Source organism: Myiozetetes cayanensis, unplaced genomic scaffold (genome assembly GCF_022539395.1).
Source record: "Myiozetetes cayanensis isolate MyiCay16 unplaced genomic scaffold, myiCay2020 scf7, whole genome shotgun sequence".
NCBI classification, from domain to species: Eukaryota; Metazoa; Chordata; class Aves; order Passeriformes; family Tyrannidae; genus Myiozetetes; species Myiozetetes cayanensis.
In genome coordinates, this window is record NW_026087964.1 from 38,925,349 (window position 1) to 38,945,723 (window position 20,375).

Sequence of the window (20,375 nt, forward strand, 5' to 3'; positions counted from 1 at the left end):
AGTGCAGGCCACCAGCTATTTCAGAGTCTGCAGCTTGTCCAGCATGATGAGCAGCACCCTGGGTCACAGTTCTTCCCATCAAAACAGGTTGATCTGGTTTCCTCTACAAATGCAGGTATAGGTGGAGATGAATTTCCGAGGTTAAACCAAAACCAAAACAAAAAATAAAACAAAAAAAAGGGGGAGGGGGAGAAAATATTTGCAAATATTCAGTTCATTTACTCATTTACATTTGCAAACTATACCTAGGACTGTGAAGGACTAGGAAAAACTTCTTAAATTCCCCTCTTCCATCTATTGCTATTTTCCTATATTAGTTCTTTATATTCCTGTGTTCCTGACCTTAGGAAGGGACAACACTGACCATAAAATATGGGTATATGAAGAAATTACATAAAAAGCTGAGTTTATTGGATGCAGATGACAGTATCTTATACAGTTTAAAGCAAGGAACAAGTACAGAATCTAATGGACATTACTAGCTAAATATAGGTAGGCAAAGTGAAATAACATGGGCTGGAATTTGGTCAGACAATAACCTTGTTCACTCTATTCTTTCTGAAAATTTGTTTTGCATATTTTATGACTGCAGAGGAAGTACTGTTTTAGCTCAGTAGGGCCCTTTACTTCCTTATTCCAGCTTTGGTCTAGAGTAATTCCAGAAATAATATGACTCACCTGAATGATGAACATTTTTTTTTGTTTCTCCTGAAACATGAAGAAATGTTTGTTTTCCTAACAACTCCATAGTCATTCTAGCTTTAATTATTTCGTGATATCTAGTAGGGTACTGGTGCTGTACACCACAAAACCCCTCCACCTTTTAAATGTCCAAAATTAGAGCAAATATCTGCTAAATTAGCAAGATCCTCTATTCTATTTCATTAAATTTCTACCACCATCCATTCCAAAGAATGTACTGGTGCATGAGTTTTCTCTATCTGAACAGGAGAAATAAAGGAAATACTATCATCACATTTACAAATCCTCAATAAATCCCTCACAGCCAACACTGTACATCAGTGCTTACACCATGTTATGATTTCAAGGTTGCAAATGAAGTGAGGAAGGAAGAACAATTCTCCGTATCTGTTTATAATTTTGTCCCAGATAATCTTTAAAGAATTGTGGTAGGAAGATTCTGCAGATTCCAAAATTTCAATTTAGGAGAACTGTTATAGCATAGGAAAGCTGTTAGTAACTGGAATGTACTGTGTTTTGGCGTTGCTTGGTTGTAATGAACAGGCCACGATGCTGAGTACGTGCAAGAACTGGGCATTTGGAAACAACTGTTGCAGTGTGATGCATTTTGAACTTAAGCAACTTGTCTGGAGCTTTTTGAATTAATCTTCTTTGCTCAGGATATATCCTGTCAGTCAGGTTTGAACTGAAAAATAAAAAAAGGTAGAAGAACTGAAGTGGATGGACAGATTTCTTACAACCCCAATTCCTCCAAAAACTCAGATTTAGGAAAAGCAGATGATATGAAGGCTCTTTTACTGATAATGGCATGGTTGCTGAAATTTTAACTTGATAGTACATATTTAGACAAAAATGTAAAGAAAAGCGATGGCTTGTGAAAAAATCCACTTACAAAGTTTTATAAATTCAGATTGGACCAATATGAAACATAAACTAAGTCCTTAATTGTCTGTTCCTCTTTAAGGAGAAGAGAATATCTCCATTAGCTTGAATTACAGTGAACATATACATTTTATTATTTTGTACTTCGACTAGGCAAGGAGACAGAAGTCAGAGCTTTGCCAGTGTCTCACTGTTTAAGGGTGCACAGGCTCTTAACTTCTGTCTGCCTCAATTTTCCCAGCTGTGTAGTGATTATGCTATGCCACACTTTGGAAAGCACAGATAGGGAACACTGCTGAGATGTTTAGTAGCATATTAATAGAATTTTGAAAGTCCCTATCTGCTTTTAATTTCTCATCACAAGACTATATGATTCCCAAAAGTTCTAAAATTCAGGGGATAGGGGCTATTTTAAATTAAAAAACTCAGTAAACAAACCTAAACGTGGAAGAGAAAATTTCTTCAGTACATTTGCATGCAGTGCACTAGAGGGCCCTCAGGAGTTAGAAATGGATGGAATGCACTTTTGGAAGGCATATACTTCACAGGACTTTTCATTGCAGAATTTAAAATAGAAGTTGCTGTGGGGTTTTGTGTGGGTGGGTTTGTTTTTTTTTTTTAATAACGTGAGGTTCATGTAAGTTTATAGCAGTTCATATGCAAACCACCTCTCAGTAAAGTTAGCTTCCAAATGGTACTTAGCCTACAATGAAATACCTAAATGTGAATCATATTTAAAACTGAAATATGTGCTAGACGCCAGCTCAGTTACTTTTATTGACCTGAGGAGTTTACCAGAACAAAGGATGTGTCAAGCTGAATAGGTAAGAAATTTTATTTTTATAGCTATATATATACAATGTGCACTTATTCTATCTTTGTTTCTTTGGAAAGAGGTATAAGCCACTGTAATTTCATTTTAAAACTGCAGCTAGATAGTTTTTATAGCTTCACAAGTGTGAAGAGAATTAACCATCTTTCATTTTTGATGTGTGTTTATGAATTATGTGAACTATATTCGTGTCAACTAGGGAAATTTGGCAATGATAATATATTTTTGTATTAATGAATATGTGCATATTTAACTACTACAGCTACTGGTGGTTAATATTTGGATAATTTACAGCATTTCCATAACCTGAGGTTTAGTGAAAACTTTGTCTCATAAGAAAAAGATAATGATCTGGGTTTGACAAGCTCTTCTTCTAATGCTGTAATACAGCCAGCTGAGATTGCAAATTGAGCCTGTATTTATTGATTTTGGTGTTTAATTTATACTGTAATGAGAAAGTGAAAGATGTATCTTGACAAATTTCTACATACATACTGTCTCATCTGGAACTCTTTTTCTTGGAAAATATAGAACCACAGATGCCGTATGTGAGTAATGAAATGAAATGTTACTGTTTTCTTTTTGCAGTTTGTAAGGGAAATACATCTGATCTTTTGGACTACAAGTCAGTAAACTTTGCTTACGCAGCTGGCTCCATTCATTCCCTGAAACCAATCACTTTCCCTGTGGTGGCTGATAAGAATTTAACAGCTTGAGAAGGTGGAGTGTCAGCATCCTTAGTGCTAATCACTTTCCCAGGCATATCAGTAGCCTCTGTCCATCACCCATGCTGAAAGCTGCTTGGAAAACAAGAAATAGAAATTGGGGAAGGGAAATCATGCATCATCATCCTGGATGTAATATACAGAAGACTTTATGCTGTTTTCATCATGTGGATTCACTAGAGAAATGACCACCTTTGATCGGCCAAGTAAAATCAAAAACTTATTTATTTGCTGCTTGTGCCCCTCGCGGGTGTTGAGACTCTGGACTTGCAGGCGCCCAAGGACAAGGAGGAATCTGCTCGTGGGCACCGCCTGTGTGATCTACCTGGGATTCCTTGTCAGTCAGGTTGGGAATGTTTTACCCCAGCACAAAGGAGGACATCAGAAGATCAGTTCCAGAAGTCTCCAAGATGCAGCCCAAACTCCTTTTCTGGGCATCCCACTGGATGGCACCCTGTCACCACCCAATTTCCAGGAACCCCAGCTGGGCAGCAATGGGACCTTGCTGCCACCCAATGTAGTTTATATCACCCTGCGGTCCAAGCGCAGCAAGCCTGCCAATATCAGAGGCACAGTGAAGCCAAAGCGCAGGAAGAAAAATGCAACACCTTTGTCCTATGGGCAACATTTTCCAAAAGCCACTTTTACGGGCCTGGAAGAGGCCTTTGCCCAACAGCCAGGGAGGGCTGTGCATGCCACAGGCACAGTGGGAGCAGCAGTAGCTCTGGAAGCGAGAAAGTACCAGCTGGATGAACACAGACATAAAGGAATGGCAGTCGGGGAGAGGGGTCACCGGAGACCTGGGATGATTTCTGGAGCTGTGAAGGTGCAGCCCCAGCCTGAGGAAAGCAATATCAGGATTTACAGTGAGAGCTCTCCCTCGTGGATGAGCAAAAATGACATCCTAAGCATGCGAATGCTGGCAGATTCTCCGATAGAGAGCATCCAAGAAGTACCTGCACACAGTGCAGTCCTGGTAGTGTTTGCAGGAGGTCCCGGCACCACAGGAACTGCTTGTGATCAAGGACGCTGTGGGATTGTCAAAAGACCCGTCGACATGAGCGAGGTGTTTGCCTTTCATTTGGATAGGATCTTGGGGCTAAACAGGAGCTTACCTTCTGTAAGCAGGAGATCAGAGTTCTTCCAAGGTAACACATTCCTATAGTTTTCAGCTTGCAGGTGGGATGCAGAGGTTTTCTTTCCCCTCCTGCATTAGCTGTGGGGCAGCAGCCAGCCACCACCTTTAACTCCTGCGAGCCCGAGAGCTAAACCTATTTTTACAGGGAAATAAAGCTAGTATAACTTCTAGCAGTGCAGTTATCCTGTCTAAAGGATGCAGTACCCCAAAGTTTAGGTCAAATACCATTGAGTTGCTGAGGGCAGTAACAGTTTCTCTTACACGAGAATCTGGAATGAGAAAAAAGAGAGAGTGTAATCTGTAGGTTGCATGACATTGTAGAGACTGCCTGAAATGAAATTGGTGAAAGAGGTTCCAGAATACTCCATTATTCAATGGGTATTTCCAATGTTTTTTTTAAAAAAAGTTTTCTCATCTTTTAGAATTGATTTAAATAAAATACTGTTGAAACCGGGCACAAAAATTCGTCTGTCAGGTTGTAGGAAAGGGGGTTTGTATTTAGGCAGATAATCTACTCAGAAAGGTAGGGAACTTTCCTGCAGAAACTTGAATCTACTTCCATGGTACTAATCCCCTTGGGAACTGAAAATTTTTAAAAAAGTTCTTCCCCCTCCTCTGGTAGTTAAAAACCAAACAAACTACGTCAGTGAATCTCACTGTACATTCTGAGGTTAACTACACACATTTATATATTATCCAAAGAAACCTATACAGTAAATATCTCAATATGGCTGTTAAATGATTGGCATAGAGTTTTCAATTAAAATTTTGATTTTTAACCTTTAGTGAAGTTAAAGGTAAGTTTCAGACATGTAATGTCAGTTAGAAGTCTACTTTTAACATTGCTACCTTCTTAAATATGTCTTCAGCATAACTGCTATTTTTGTACAGTCACAAATCACAATCCAAAAGGACTATGTTGCATTTTAATGAATCATTGCAAAAGTAGCTAGCTATGTTTTTGCTGTTCATTTCTTGCTGCTGAAATTAGCTCGTACAAACTACTTTTATATCAGTCTGCATTTTTTAAAAAAGTAATGCAAGAATGACTTTGTAAAGTCTGTCAGCAGGAAGACAACCCAGTGATGTCCAGTTTCTTCCTGCTTTGTAAAAGTTCCCTTTGGCAGGCTGTACAACAATGTGAATGAATCTCTAGGAACAACAGTTAAGAGGCTTCTGAATATTATTCATAGTTGTAGAGCATGGAAGATACATTATGCCTATTTTATTTTTAGGAACACCGTCTATTGCTCTAGAGCTGTCCTAAGGCATTAAGGTAGTTCGGTTGGAGGAACTCTGCATAGTGTGGCTGTGGAGATGACAGACTGCAAAGCTTGGAAAACTGCTATTAGGCTAATTGCAAATTGTGTTGCTCAGTGTCTGTCACCTTACGGTATGTTTTGGAATGTCTGTGACAGACTGTGTCGTTCTGCCCTCTTTAATTTTCTCTTCCTCATAACTGGCAATGTTCCTATTGCAAGAGGAGTGTTGCTAGGTGATGAGAAGAGAAATAACATTATTTTGGTCTCACTTCATGTTTTCCAGCTAAAAGCTGAACAGGATTTGGAACAGTGATTGTACCTTGTGTCTCACCATTTCTTTAACCTGGAAATATGCTGGAGCTCATATGCCTAATAACGACTTGAGCTCTTGACTAATGATGTGCTTGTGTTGGGCATAATCCGAGAACATCTATGTTGAGCAAATGAGCAAAAATGTATTCTTAAAAATAATATGAACAATTAGCTCACTTCTATGACCCATATGTGTTTCAGTTAAGATTAGGTGGGCATTTTTAAAGTTTTTTACAGGGTGGCTTGTGTAAAATAGTTATTCACATGGGAAAGCAAGTAATGCAGGATTAAAGACTCTGCATGTGTGTATAAATGTATGCTATTTCTGGGCTGATATATCTCTCTCCCCGACACATCCCTTTTGCTTGCCTCAGTTGTGATGTGATCTAACAAGACATGTTTGATGTAGCATTAAAATCTTAAAAAATGGGCTTTTCAAAACTGTCATTCATTTTGTCAAAAGCAGTTTCAAAGAACTGCTTAGTAAATCCCTGTACAGGTTCTGTCTCCCATATTCCCATAAATCTGCCACTGATTTTTTTTCTAAAGTCTAGTAAAATACTGTACTCAAGTCCCCTGTCTGCTACCCTCACCTACCATACTTGATTGTCAAAGCTTTTAAGTGTTAACTGAATGTTTTTATGGTTTGTCTGTCATGGATGGAAAAATCAGGTATGATAACTCTTTCATATTTTTGCAGTGCGTTTACTGAATATAAAAAGCCTGAGGAGTACAGATAGGAAAAGCCCTTTTGAGTTTAGCATAACAGTCTAAAAGAGCATGATTTTGGGCATATGCAAGCGGTCATTCTTTCCTCCCATTGCTACCTACAAGTTGTGAAAAATGTCAAGAGCTCCAAAACATCTATAAACAAAGAAGGACAAGCTTGTAAAACAAAAAAAAATAATCATAAAATTGTGTCTATTGGAGACAGGGGAGGCTGAACCTTATGTATCTTGAGTTTTGGGATGGTCACATTATTACCACAGTAATGAAAATCTTCATTATTTCATAAACCTAATCTGAGGAACAGAGGAGACATAAGGGGCCTTGCTTGGTGTCACAGCCCTACCTTAATAACCTTTGCCCAGAAGCTAAGTCAAATGACTACATGTGTTGCCTCTAGCTCAGCAATCGAATTTTCAGGGTAGGACGATGGCAGTGTTTGTTAGGGCTTCAGCTACAACAGGACTATCATGAGCTGGAGCAGGCTTGCTTTTCTGTTGCAGCTGACAGCTGTAAGGATAGCACTCTGGTTCCTTGGATCATAGCAACAAGGCTGAGCTCTTTATTCAGCTTTTGGTACAATATATATAATTATCGCTATGCAGTTTTGTTGCACCACCTGCTGAGGGACTGAACTACTGCATGCTGCCGTCTACATCTCTAACCCTCTGTTCTTCTGATATCCTAAGTTTGGTTAAATATGTTTTATACTGTATTGAAAAGAACAGAAACAGATGTACTCAATTCAGCTAATTTTTTTTTTTAGCTCAAGGTTGAACCCACTATTTGTCCAGAACCTATTTTTTTGTCACCCCCAAACATGCAAGAAATTCTTCCTTTGAGTAACACCTGTCATGTTTACATGGTTTAGTGCAAATAGCTGAATGATGTGATAGATAGTTCCCCTGGTTGCACTTGTCATTTTGCTTTACTGGCCTCTACATGATGATAAATGGAGCCATAAGCTTTTCCTTGTTATAGCCTGTGTTATCAGACTGTCCTTGCCATCCCATCAAAAGTTATGCAAAAGCAGGCAAAGGTATTATGAATCACTAATGTTAGGGCAAAGAATAAAACCCCAACCCAGCATTGCTTTATGCATGCAGGTTGCTGTAAAATATTTCCTTATAGTGCTGTACCCCTCAGAGGGGTAAGAGAATATTTCCAATATTCTGTTGGGTAGAGAAGTTCGTGAATAAGCGACAATGCAGTCCATAGTCTAGAGAGCAACAAACGCACATTTCATGCATTCCTTAATAGTGACATCTATATGAGCACAGGACAAAAACATTGGAACGAGGTGCACAGGGAATAAAGAAAAATAAATGGCCTAAATTCTGTCTGCTCTCTACTTTGGTCCCCCTCAGAATTTAAACTTTAAAAATCAAGTAATGATCTGTATGTCAGTCCCTGTCATTGTCTACATTAAATTACCCTCTCCTTCAGATCTGTGGGCAACTAAACTTCTCCTTGCAAATGTGGCAGTGGTAAGCTGTACTGCCTTACAGTGAACAGTGATGAGTTTGAGAAAGGGCTTTAGCTACCTCATGAATGGTTTTCTGGTTTTAGTGTTGCTGTTCTGGGCATGTTTGAAAATATTTTCTTTTAAGAAAGTTCGAAAAAATGCTGTAGCTGCAAATTAGAGAACAAGATGAGAGTAACATTTGCAAGAGCAAAATGTGGTTCTTAAGAAGAATGCAGACTATTTTTGAAGTGATGTGGGATGTGGATATCTAAGACGATGCCTATGTTGAAGAAGACATACAGTGATACATTGCTTAGCTGCACAGGAAGCAGTTTGAGTACCATGAGGTAGTCTAGTCTCAGCAGCCTGAGGTTTCATCTGTGTTACCTTATTCAACTTAGCTAAGACATTTTAGAAATATTTTGATATTCAAAGTTGCGTATGAATTACTAGGAATCTGGTTTCAATATGAGTTCTGAAAAATCTTCCCTATAGAATTTTTGCAGGTTGCCTTTGAATGGTTACGTAGATATATAGATCAAAAGTGGCAGATGAAGGTAAAATGAAGCCAGTGACCTTTGGGGGAGATTCAGTGCAATGCAGCTGCAGCAAAAGAAAAGCAGCAGCCCTTGGTGTTAATATATAAAGCTGACTAGGAAAGAAGCACATACAGAATACACTGGACTTATTCTGAAGTGTACTCAACCTTCCCAGTTTTGGCAGTCGGTCTCTTCACTGTTCACGTAACTTTTGCCCCATCCTCATGCGGTTTGAATCAGAAGAGCTCCACTGATTTCACTGTGGTCATGCCAATTCATGCAGCTATGAATCAGACCCCTTATCCACTTTAATTCAGCATCTTAATGTTTTTCCTGCAACTGTCAAAAACCTGAGTCACAGCTCTTTACTGAAGCTTCTGTTTCATATTCCTGTAATTCAGTTTATATCAGAGAGTTGAAAGATTTTATTTTGGCTCATCTTTTCTGCTCCCATTTCCTCTGAAATGCAAACATTTCCTGCATTTAACCTTAGTCTTTAAAAAATGTTTTTGTATCCTAATGGAAACTGACAAGATATTATTAATGATTTTCAAGTATTTATATTACTATTGTTTATCATGTCCTTTTTGGGTAGACAGGAGATGTTTGTTTTGTTAGAAGACTGTTTATGTATTTGGTTTCTGGAAAAATTCATGAATAGTTACATAAGATATAATGTTACTGGAGATATAAAAATAATAGATCAAACTTGGTCCTGAAAAAAGCAATCCTTTTATTGTGACAATTTCCAATGCTTATATAGACTTTCTCCAACTGTCTGGGAAAAGAAACCTGGCCAATAGTTGACCTAACTTGGCTAAAGTCATCTGCAATGTAGGTGATGGAGCCAGAGTAAGACAGATGGAGAAATGGGTAGGATTTCCCAAATAAGATTCCTAAATACTTATTCAGGAACCTCAGTGGAGGAGAAGCCTGATTTTCAGGAGTGCTCAACACTTGTTTTCAGTGGAGGAAAGAGTGTGAAGCATGGTGCTGATAAAGGTAATACTGTTAATGAAAAAGAGGTTGATGTTTCTAATGGAAGAACATGCTCTGTGTTTCTAAGAAAACATTGAACAACTGGGAGGGAAGTTAAAGAGGTGGTGAAACTGCATGTTGGTTTGGGTTGGCTTGTCTTGGGAAGGACTACCCTGTATGTGCAAGCCATGGCATAGAGAAGATCAACTACATTTTGGTTTTGGAAAGAAATTAGTTTTTCCTCTTGGGCTTGATTGCATGCAGGGCCTGTTGTGCTTTTTTGGTGAACACAAGATGGAACTTTACATGTTTCAGTACTAGATATGGGCAAAGATAGTTTCTCACTTGTTTTAGACCAGCTAGGGGGCTGTGAAAAACTATCTCTATACAGCTGAATCAAAAAACAACTTGTTTAAAGAATTCTGACGGGTGGAGCATTCACATCAGCAGCTTTTACCTTGCTGTTGGCTTTGATACCTGCTTTCCATGTACTATTCTCTGTCTGGTTTGCTTCTAGAGAAGGTGCCCTGGACCTTTTTCCTCCATGTGAGTTTCTGAAAGCTTTTTTTCAGATCTGTCTCTGTCTCCATGGGCATGTGGTAGACAAAGAGACAGCTTAGGCTGGCTTTAACTATGCAATAAATTGTGCAATACTGTAGGCTTTATGTTCATTGACCTTCAAGATGAATATGAATAATGTTTAAAGCTTTACATGTGTTTGAACACTTGTTATTTAGTAAACAGCAGCTTTGCAGATAAATGGTTCTTCCTCTCTGTACGAAGACATATTTTGGTCTTTTGTCTACACACCCAAAAATGTAAAGAATTTCTTTGTTTTGATGTGTACAAGCCGCAGTCAGTCGTGGGTCCTTGATGGTTTAAGGCAGCAGTAGCATTGCATCATCAATAAAAGGGGAGTTCCACTTTCCCAAGAAGATAGATATGTCTGTTACTTGATATTTCATGAAATATATTTGCCAGTTCTTATACTGAGAAAGCTCATTTTAAATTCTTTGATGAGGTTTCTTCTCACTGAGAATTCTGAACACCTGAATTCACCAAAGAAAAGTCCCTTGTCTCTGTTTCAAGGAAGAGCAGAATATTCTTTACGCAGAGGAATTAAAGAATTTGGCTGAAATATCTGCTATACAAAACAGATCTCGTCTCTGGGTAAAAAATTCAAACTTATCAAGGTGTTTACTCATGCTAAACTCACACTCTCTAGTATTCTCTTATATCTTTTCAGAGCTCTGAAGTCATAAACTATAGGTCTAAAATACTAAAGATAATAAAATAAATGCACTTTGAGAATAGTATTTGTGGTGTTTCTATATCCATTATACTGAAAGAAACCCCGTTGACGTAAGTTTTCAGCTCTAGTAAATTAGCAGTTCAGTGGAATCAGAGGGAAATGACATTGTTGATTCACAGTGGCATTGTAGGCTCTTAATTTACCTAGAAACTTTGTAACAGTTTGGTTTAGTATATGATTCTGTACATTAATCTTTTGCTTCAAACAGGTAAAGCCTTCTGTCCACTGAACGCATTTATGCCTGTGCTTTTGATCCTGTGTTGGCTGGTGTTAGATGTAGAATAAGACCACATTAACCAAAGGATGTCAAGTTATTAGTCCCTGGCTGCTTTTCCTGCCAGATCTGTAAAATGTCTAAAGAAAAGTCAAATAAGACTGACAGTATTGCACTGTACTAATGATGTTTTTTTTCCTTTTTCAGGCGGTCAAGCCTGTCCTGTTATTCTCTGGGATTCCTCACTGAGTCCAACAGATAATAGTACCCATTCTTCAGTGAGGTTAACATGGGGACGATATCAGCAGCTGCTGAAGCAGAAATGCTGGCAGAATGGTAAAATTCCCAAAGCTGAGTGGGGCTGTACTGAAATCCACCATCATGAATGGTCCAAGATGGCACTTTTCGATTTTCTTCTGCAGGTAAATCGCTTAGTGAACACAACTATCTGCTTCAAAAGTCATGTGAGCAAATATTGCACATCCCCACCCCTCAGAGGTAACTGAAGTGGTTTAGGTGAGCTGCAATCCAGATCAAGATAACAGCTGTAGTTGCTAGTTTTCCTTTTTTAAAAAAGCTTAGCCAATGAGTTAGCAAGGAAAGAGTAGAGCAGTAACTGATGAATGATGTAGCTGCTGCTCCTTGTTTAAGTATTTCACAATATCATTAGCTTTCCAAATAACACCAAACTAGGGCACTGCCCAGTGGTATAGTGTGTGGCTACAGTTACAGCAATTATGTAGTAGAATATTAGCACACTACCTGCATTAACACGGCCTGAACTGAATCACATATCTGGAAGACGATTTTATGGCTTCCTGAGATAAAGTGCTGCTTTAAATTGTACTTATCTACCAGATAGGTACAGGTGACTGAGCCTCCTGCAGCACTTGCTGGTGTATTTAAAACTACATCAGGCACTAATTTTACACACTGTGTTTGGTTGTTCACATAATTTAATTTTTAATAAGGTTAAATTTCTTGAAATTTAAAAATCATGACTTGGCTTATGCATAGCCTATCCCTGTTCTTCTCAGTCCTGTTACAGAATGATTTCACATCTCTAATTTTTTTAGTTATATTTTTGCATATTTGTTACATTAAACAGAGAATTCAATTCTTCTCCAAAAATTGATTGTCACTTGTCTAATGACTCCATCTTTAGTGCCATTATGAGCAAGTAATACTTAGAAATGGGTATAAAGTCATATTAGTCTGTTGCTAAACAGTAATGCCCCTATAGGAATGATACAGTTTGCGTCAGAGTTAATGTTTTCATGCCATTATATTCTCATTTAAAAGTTTAAAAAATCTCATGAGTTCTGTGTTGATTTCTAATTTTAAGGTCTTCTAAGAAAGTTTTTAATATTCATAATAGAGCTCCTATTGTCCAGAAGGAGCTGGATCTTAAAATAAGATACAAAAGGACTGAACTTTACATGACAAGAAACAAATTACTCTTGTTCTAGTAGTTGGTATCAGAGAGATTTATGCCTCTGGTTGCCTACCAGACAAGAACATGGATGCCAGATAGTGAGTGAAAGTAAGCCTTATGGTTATTAAAACCAAAATTTTATCTGGGTGATCTCATACTTAACTTTAGAATTTTTCATCAATAGAAGGCTCTAAAAAAAAAGAAAAAGCCAAGAAGGGGTTCTGCATTAAAAAAAAAAGAAAAATCTGTGCTTCTTGAGTCATTCAGAAATAAAGAATAATGGTGAAAAATTTACTCTTAAACATACTTTACTCAGAAGAATGGGTTTGGTGCCTATAACAGATGTTCCTGATCTCTGGTTTCAAATGCTATAAAACATAGGAGCAGGGTGAAAAATGCTTATAACTGGCCTTTACTTGCCTTCTGCAAAAACTCAAGCAAAATAAGGACATAAATGTAAAGTTACTTCTTTAATTTTGGGGGTTTGGACCTCTTATGTACATAAATGTATAACAAAAAAACATGCTAAACTATTAAGGTTGCAGCATCAATTCCAGAGTGTCCCATCATAATGGCACTGAAATGAGGGAAGATATTACAAAGAGACTGTCTGTAAAACATGATCTCCTTGTCTATTTAACTCCCACAGTGAAGTGTGGTGCAAATGAAATAGGCCTGTACATCAAAGGAACATCAAATGTCTAGAATGACTCTGCTTCGCTTTTTTTACCTTTGGATGAGTTGAATAAGAGATCCCAAGAGCTAAACGCTGGAAGCAAGAGAGACTCCATCACCTGCAGATGCTGAATGCTGCCCATGAAAGGAGAAAGAGACAGAGAAATCTCTTCCTCGGGATTTTGACATTTGAAAGCAAACACTGTCAGCAATACTGCTAGCAATAGAACTACATATAAAAAAACCCCAATCAACCAAACCCAAACAAATTCTCAGACTTTCATTTGATGAAATAGGAGGCCTTTTCATTTCAACATGCAACCTAGTTCTACATTAGGTGAAAAGTCCTAACAGCTCATTTCACTGGGTTGTCACAAAAATAAAGTTGTAATTTTAGAAGGTTTATGTGAGCATTAACGCCTCTGTGCTTAGAGCAGTGTAAAGACTTAGCAGTAAACAAGAAAGAAGGAGAGAAAATTGTTTTACCTTTGATAAGCTACTCATTCATCCCTAGATGCTCCAGACCAGACTTCTACTCTCTAATCACCTCTTAGCAGGGGCAACTCTGCTCCCTGGGAAAATGAGCTGGAGCCAAGGGCAGCTCTAGGGCAGGTAGGACAGGCAGGGCCAGCAGCAGGAGAGGCAGCCCAGCAGGCTGGATAGTGAAAGCCAGGGGTCCGATTTGTAGTCCAGTGAGCATCAGGCACAGACAAGGCTGCAAGGCAATTCAAAGACCAACAAGCATGAACCCCGAGCAGCAACCCAGAAACATCAGGTAGCAGGACAAGCAGCAGATAACCACCCATTGCTTTGAAGGGCTCAGAAGAGGGCTGAGGTGCCAGGCCTGAGCTTAAAAGGGGTTCCTGTGCCCAGGGGCAGAAGTGAGGTATGTGGAAGTCCCAGGTGAGACTTCTCAGGGCAGTTCAGGTTGATTTTTGCACTCAGGGCCCTGGCAATGTTGAGCATTTACTCTCATCTAGTCAACAGGGGTAGAAGCACTTTCAAGGAGTGATTTATCCTTCCTGTATTAGATGATTATCCTAAAATGGCATACATTGCTCTGGATGTGCCTCATTCTCTTCATTGTTTATGAAAGGGAAAAGAAATGACTAAGTCAAAAGAGATGCTTAACATTTACACCACTAAAGTTAGACCAGATGTGTGTATTCCTTCCTGCTAAGTGCTTTGTGATGAATAATAGAGGGTTTGCATGGGAAAAAAATAGCCTAGACCATAATATCATTAAAGTTTATTCCACAGTGCAACTCAGGGAGGCTGCTCTATGACTATAAGTTCACCATTCTTGCATTTTATAGCTTCTGATGGTTTGCTGTGGCCCCTACTAGTCTTTTCAGTTATTTTGTGTACTGTTAATCTAAGAGATCCCACAAAATGAAGATCCTCTGTGTGTGTCAGACTGTGCTATTTCTATTGTTCTCCAACAGAGAAAATGTAAAAAAACCCTACAGCCTTCTGAAAAAAAAAAAAAAGAATTGTATTCACCATCCTGTTATTTCAGTTACACAGTGGTATTGTTCCATTATTTTCAAAGAATTTCTACTGACATAACAAATCATGGCTGTAAAATGGATAGAATACACAGTCTGAGACATTGCTTCTAGCAGTAGATGAAGTATGGGGACCAGGTCTTCAACGCCATTTCACTGCTGACTTTAATTATACTTGTCCTGAGCTTGCCTTCCTGTCAGCTATGTTAGTGAGTGATGCCTTGCAGTGACACTTTGCCCCAAGTACTTTGGTATTGTTTTCACTTGGCACTCTGCTGTACTTTGTTTTAGATCTATAATCGACTAGACAGAAACTGCTGTGGATTCAAACCTCTCAAGGAGGATTCCTGCATGCAGCAAGGACTGAAGCTGAAATGTAATGATCAGGATGCTGTTGACCTGACACACATAGTTCAGAGAAGGCATGACCAAAGGCATTTGGCCTTTATAGACAATAAGGGTTTCTTTGACAGAAATGAGGACAATCTTGACTTCAAAATACTGCAAGGAATCAATGAGTAAGTTTTAAGTTAATAATTTTGTAATAAGAGTGATAATTTCTTCCCGATTTGAGTATGAGACTCTTAAGTTACCGGAATAGATATCATTGGTCAAGACATTGACAGGATGTGCCTAAAAATGTATGAGTAATCCCACTGCTGTACAAGATACAGTTAACATGTATATGGTTAGGCATGCATGGAACTTCATTTGCTGAGTTGCAGAGTTCAGTCATGGAATTGGTTGCTAAACCACAACATAAATATTGCAATTCAGAGTAATGGCAAAGCTGATGAATTTCTTTGTGCTTTTCCAGATTCCCTGAATCTGCAGTTTCAGTACTGAGAAGCCAGCGTTTACGTGAGAAGTTGCTCCAGTCTTTGTTCCTTGACAAAATATACTGGGAGAGCCAAGGAGGCAGAAAAGGAATTGAAAAGCTTATTGATGTAATAGAAAGGAGATCCAAAATTCTTCTTACTTATATAAATGCACATGGAGCCAAAGTATTACCCATGAATGAATGAAACAGTCTTGCTTCCATCTGAGAGACAGTCCTTAAAAAATTCTGTGTGGGACAAAAATTGACAGTAAAATTGATTTAATTCATAGAATTATTTAATTCTTTCCTCCAAACTTTCAAATTTATTTTTAAATAAGGAATCTTACATGGTTTAAAAGCAACACTTAAATGTCAGCTGCAGCTTAACACAGTGAAGTCTCTTCTGTGTCACCAGTGGCATGAAAAATAACCAAATGGTACAATAAATAATATACAGTAATATGTAGGTACCATGAACACTCCTTCTGTTAAACTGTTTGAAAATTAGTAACAGGGTTTTCAGTACATTAGTCTGGATTACTCTTTCTTCCCTCTTTCAAGTCAGTATAAGTTTTTCTCACAAGTTTAAATGGGACCAGAGATGTGTAAGCTTAATACATTGATGACAACTGTCATCACATCTACTTGCTGGAACATATATACAGGAACTTGTCTTTTTATTAGGAATACTAAGATCCCAACATTTCCAAAGGCTTGTTTTATTTTATTTTGGTCTTTTGAAATCTGAGAACTAAATTCAGCTCTTTTAAAGGCAGGAGTGCTTGCACTGGACATGAAAGAATTTTAAAAGTAGAGTAAGGAGAACATGGCTTTAACAGTAATAACTATTTTGACAAATACAGTTTTTGCCTGTCCAATCTGGAGTACAATTCATCATGAGTCACTCAGTAAAATGTACTATTTTCAATGCAAGTTGTTCTGATGTGTAGGTGGATAATCTGATATTGTCTGTCTTTTGATTTCTCACAGAATTGTCCTTTGCTACCACTATTTTTAAAAGTGGCTTTAGCTTTTTGTGAATATGCTGCTACGTTTTATTTTTGCAAAATTCTTGACAATATTTTTGAGAATTATCAAAAAGCAGACCTACTAACAACATGAGCGTTGTTAAATCCAGCACCCAGGATATGTTTGTTCTGTGTGCTCAGCTCTAGACAGCAGTTCAGGCTCTGATTTTCCATTATGACCACTGTGGAGCGATAATTCTAGATGATGACTTGTCCCAAGTGTTCCCACAGGTAAGGTTGTTAGAGAAGGTTGGATAAGCACTTCAGATTTCTATCCTCCAGAAATAAAGTATCAATTGATTCTACCTGTTTGTTTAGAAAGACTTTTATCACCTTTCTAGAGAAATATCTATCATCCGCTTGCCATGAGATAATGGTAGAAGTTGGATGCTTTCGTAGCTACTCTTGTCTTTATGTAGAGTAAAAAAATATATGATGTATAAGATTTAAAAATATTTCTAAAAGTGCTTGTTTAATGTCATTAATGAGAAACTAAAAATGTCTTATCACTGTTAGCATGGATGGCTGAATTTAACATTTTGAATACCTACAATACCACTAAAACCAGCTTAAATCAGTTTTTTCTTTAGTATCAGAAAACCCATTAACAATGATTGCATTACTAGAAGAAATAGATCTCATTATAGACAGAGTTGAAAATACCTTGTAAAATTTTAAGAGCTTAGCCAGCTAAGTAATATCTTATTTTATTTTGTGGGCAAAGAACAGATATAAATTTGTTAAAACTTACTAGAACTTATTGCCTTGAAAACACATGTTTTAGAGTGCGTTAGACTTTTTAATATCAGAAAAGTAGAATTTTATAGGACTTTCATCTTAGCCCTTTCTTAAAAATGTTGTAACTTATCAGCCAGATGATTTTTTTTCACAGAAACAAAAATGTTAATTTGGCTTGCACTGTGAACAGAGTCTAGAGGAAGAAATAATCCTCAAGATCCATTTTGCATGGAATTCCTGTTGCAGTGAATTTCACTCTTTGATGGCCATCATGATCAATTTGTCTCATTTTCTAGCCTATCTCAGTTTTCTTCCTGCAAGATATCTGTTCAAATGGATTATTTCCAGAATTGGCTCATTGCCCAAGAGGAGAAGGAAATTGAAAGTAAGGATTTTTTTACCTTTTTTCAGGTTGGGTCGTTTATTTTTATGGTGATAATTTGATGCATTCTTCTCCATTTCTTCTGGACATGGACTAGTGTTTCCCTGAGCATGACACATGCTCTTTTATTTGCCTGGCAGTTCAGTGCCAGCTCTTAAAGCAGCAATGTAATTGCCTACTTGTAAGAAATTGCCCTGAGGCTGATCTGGACCATGACCTCTCAGTTGTCCTGAGTTTAAGAGATCTGAACAGCCATGATGCTGTGCAGTACTTGAAAATTTGACCAAGCATGAAAAGCTTAACTGTAAATAGTAGAATTTCTGGAGACTTTCCAAGGGCAAAGAAATACTTCTTTCTCTGAAAGTCTGAATTTGTGTCTAGGACAAGGCATTCTGCATGCTGCTCTCATCTTACAATGCTGCATTCTTATTGCACTATGCATAGCTGGAGGCTTTGCTCTCTATGCTGTATTATCATGCCATATTTCTTATCTGTGCAGTCACTCTCATAAGTCTTCAGGTAAGTCAGGAGAAGCTGTGTGATATTGGACAGTGGGATTGGACTGTAAATTGCTTCTGATTCTCTGATGTTCATAACAAACTCCAGAAAGTGCTTTTTTCTCCATAATGTTTATCCTGTTGCTGTGGAGCTTGGTATTTGAATCCAGTATTGTTAATAATGCAAAGTATGATTGCAATAGCACTTGTAAGTGCATACGAGCCAAGTTCTAGGGGTTTGTTTTATGATATTGAAGAATTCTGTATTTTTGGAGTGCATTTGCATAAATGCTACAGTAAAAAAATACAAAAAAGCACTTTGTTGAGTTTGTTCATTCTCTGCTACTGCATTCAAGATACCTGCTATCCCTTCAGTAACAGGGGTAAAGTTTATTAAGAAATCAGTTTACTTCCTTTGAAAGCAGCATGACGTTGGACTGACAGGAACTGCACTGTGGCCTAAATAATATTAACTGACAGGGCAAATCCTGAAGAAGTCTTACTCAACCTATGGTGATCAATAGAAAGCCAAGAGTCTGTGCTTTAGTCATCTTTACTGGGCTGTCTTCCATTTCTGGGCATGTGGGATCACACAAAGATTGGTGTTGCACATTGCTTGGAAGGGTGTAACCAACAGCAACAGTGCAAAACCTGTGGGTGGGAAAAGGCGATTATGTCATTCTTAAATCTGCCTGAAAGCCAGAACCACATGAAATGGAATTACTAAGAAAGTCAAAAGAGTCTGCTGATTTCGTAACATTGGAAGACAGAGCTTAAAATAAGTAGCACAGGCACAGATGCCTTAAAATTCCTCGGGAGCCTGCCAGCAAGTTAATACTCTTAAATGTTTCAGAAGCTGAGGACATGAAAACTTCTGTGGAGCACTGTGAGAGCAGTTTCCTTCTTTTTTCGTGTGTGTAGTCCATAACTTGCTACATTAAAATAAAATAAAATAAAGATAAATTCCATGGTTTCAAATGAGCAAATACAGATTTAGGATACACTAAGGGACAAGGTTCCATTAGCAATCCGGGGAACACTTTTGTGCGCATGTGTGTGTATGCCAAACAAACATACATGTATATATTTGTATACCTGGGCTTGTTCCTATAGAATGGTCAATTTGGCTAATAAAGGGTGAGCTGTTTATGTAATTTACTGTTTATATGTAGAATTGTATTTGTATGTAAGTCAAATTTCGGGTATACACAAGTTGAAGTTTAAACAAAACATTATTATAGATGAAACTTTTGTTCTCTAGGGATTAACTCTTCCCTTGCCAACACATTTATGTAACCTTATAAGTTTTTTGTTTGTAGGGGAAAATAGCAATATGTTTGTGCCTGAGCTAAACTGCCAGAGTGATATCAACTCAGAGGTTTTTAAAAGTTTTGTACTAAATATTGAATTTCTGTTTTATTTTGGAATTTTTGAATTTTAAGAGTCAGTTTGTTTATCCTTTAATTAATACCAGTAAAAGCATGTTCACAAGTAATGAATCATTTGAATCTCTGCTGCTATTTTCATATGGTGTCTAGGAATATACAAAATAAAAGAATATCTTTATCAGATTTTCTGTTCAGCTCTCTAAGTTGCAACAACAAAACCATAACTCAATAATTATTGTAATATGTGGATCATTAGTTACTGTTCAGAAAGAATTACAGTCTTGCAACTGCTTCTTCACAGAAACAATCCAAAACAGATTATAGGGATCTTTCTGTTGAAATATTTTCTAGCTGTTTACTCATGAGACTTGCAACTCTTTCTTACTAAGCTGATGCAGTGTATCTGTGAACCTTCTGGTTACTGAAGCACTGGTATTTACTACCTTCTTTAGCCATTCTGACAGTACCTACTTACACAAACATTGAACAGAAAAGGCCATGGCAATTTATGATGCCAGAGCAGAAGTATTGGTCAGTGACTCGTAAACTTTCTAACACACCATGAGCAAACACAGGAATAGAAGAGAGACAATGAACTCCACATGGAATAGAGACTCACACAGAGTTAAAGTAGCCTAAGAACTTTTGGCCTCTGAAGTTTACATTTTTTGCCACGATCCAAGAGAGACTAATGGGAAACACAAAGATGCTGAAACATTTTCAAACATTCTCTTTCCCACATAAAGCAATTTCCTTTGTTTTATTAAGAATATTATTTATTTTTGCACATTATTGCATGCTTCAGGCTGAATTCTAT

At 37.7% G+C, this 20,375-nt stretch overlaps 1 protein-coding gene across 1 annotated transcript; it reads left to right on the forward strand.

Annotated features, from left to right (window-relative positions):
- Positions 1 to 2,226: 2,226 nt before the first annotated feature.
- GASK1B (golgi associated kinase 1B) lies at positions 2,227 to 19,720 on the forward strand. Its single transcript, XM_050338545.1, has 5 exons — positions 2,227 to 2,408; positions 3,005 to 4,289; positions 11,295 to 11,509; positions 14,997 to 15,223; positions 15,523 to 19,720. The coding sequence occupies exons 2-5, from the start codon at positions 3,293 to 3,295 to the stop codon at positions 15,728 to 15,730; spliced, it is 1,647 nt and encodes a 548-aa protein (XP_050194502.1). The 5' UTR covers positions 2,227 to 2,408; positions 3,005 to 3,292; the 3' UTR covers positions 15,731 to 19,720.
- Positions 19,721 to 20,375: the final 655 nt, after the last annotated feature.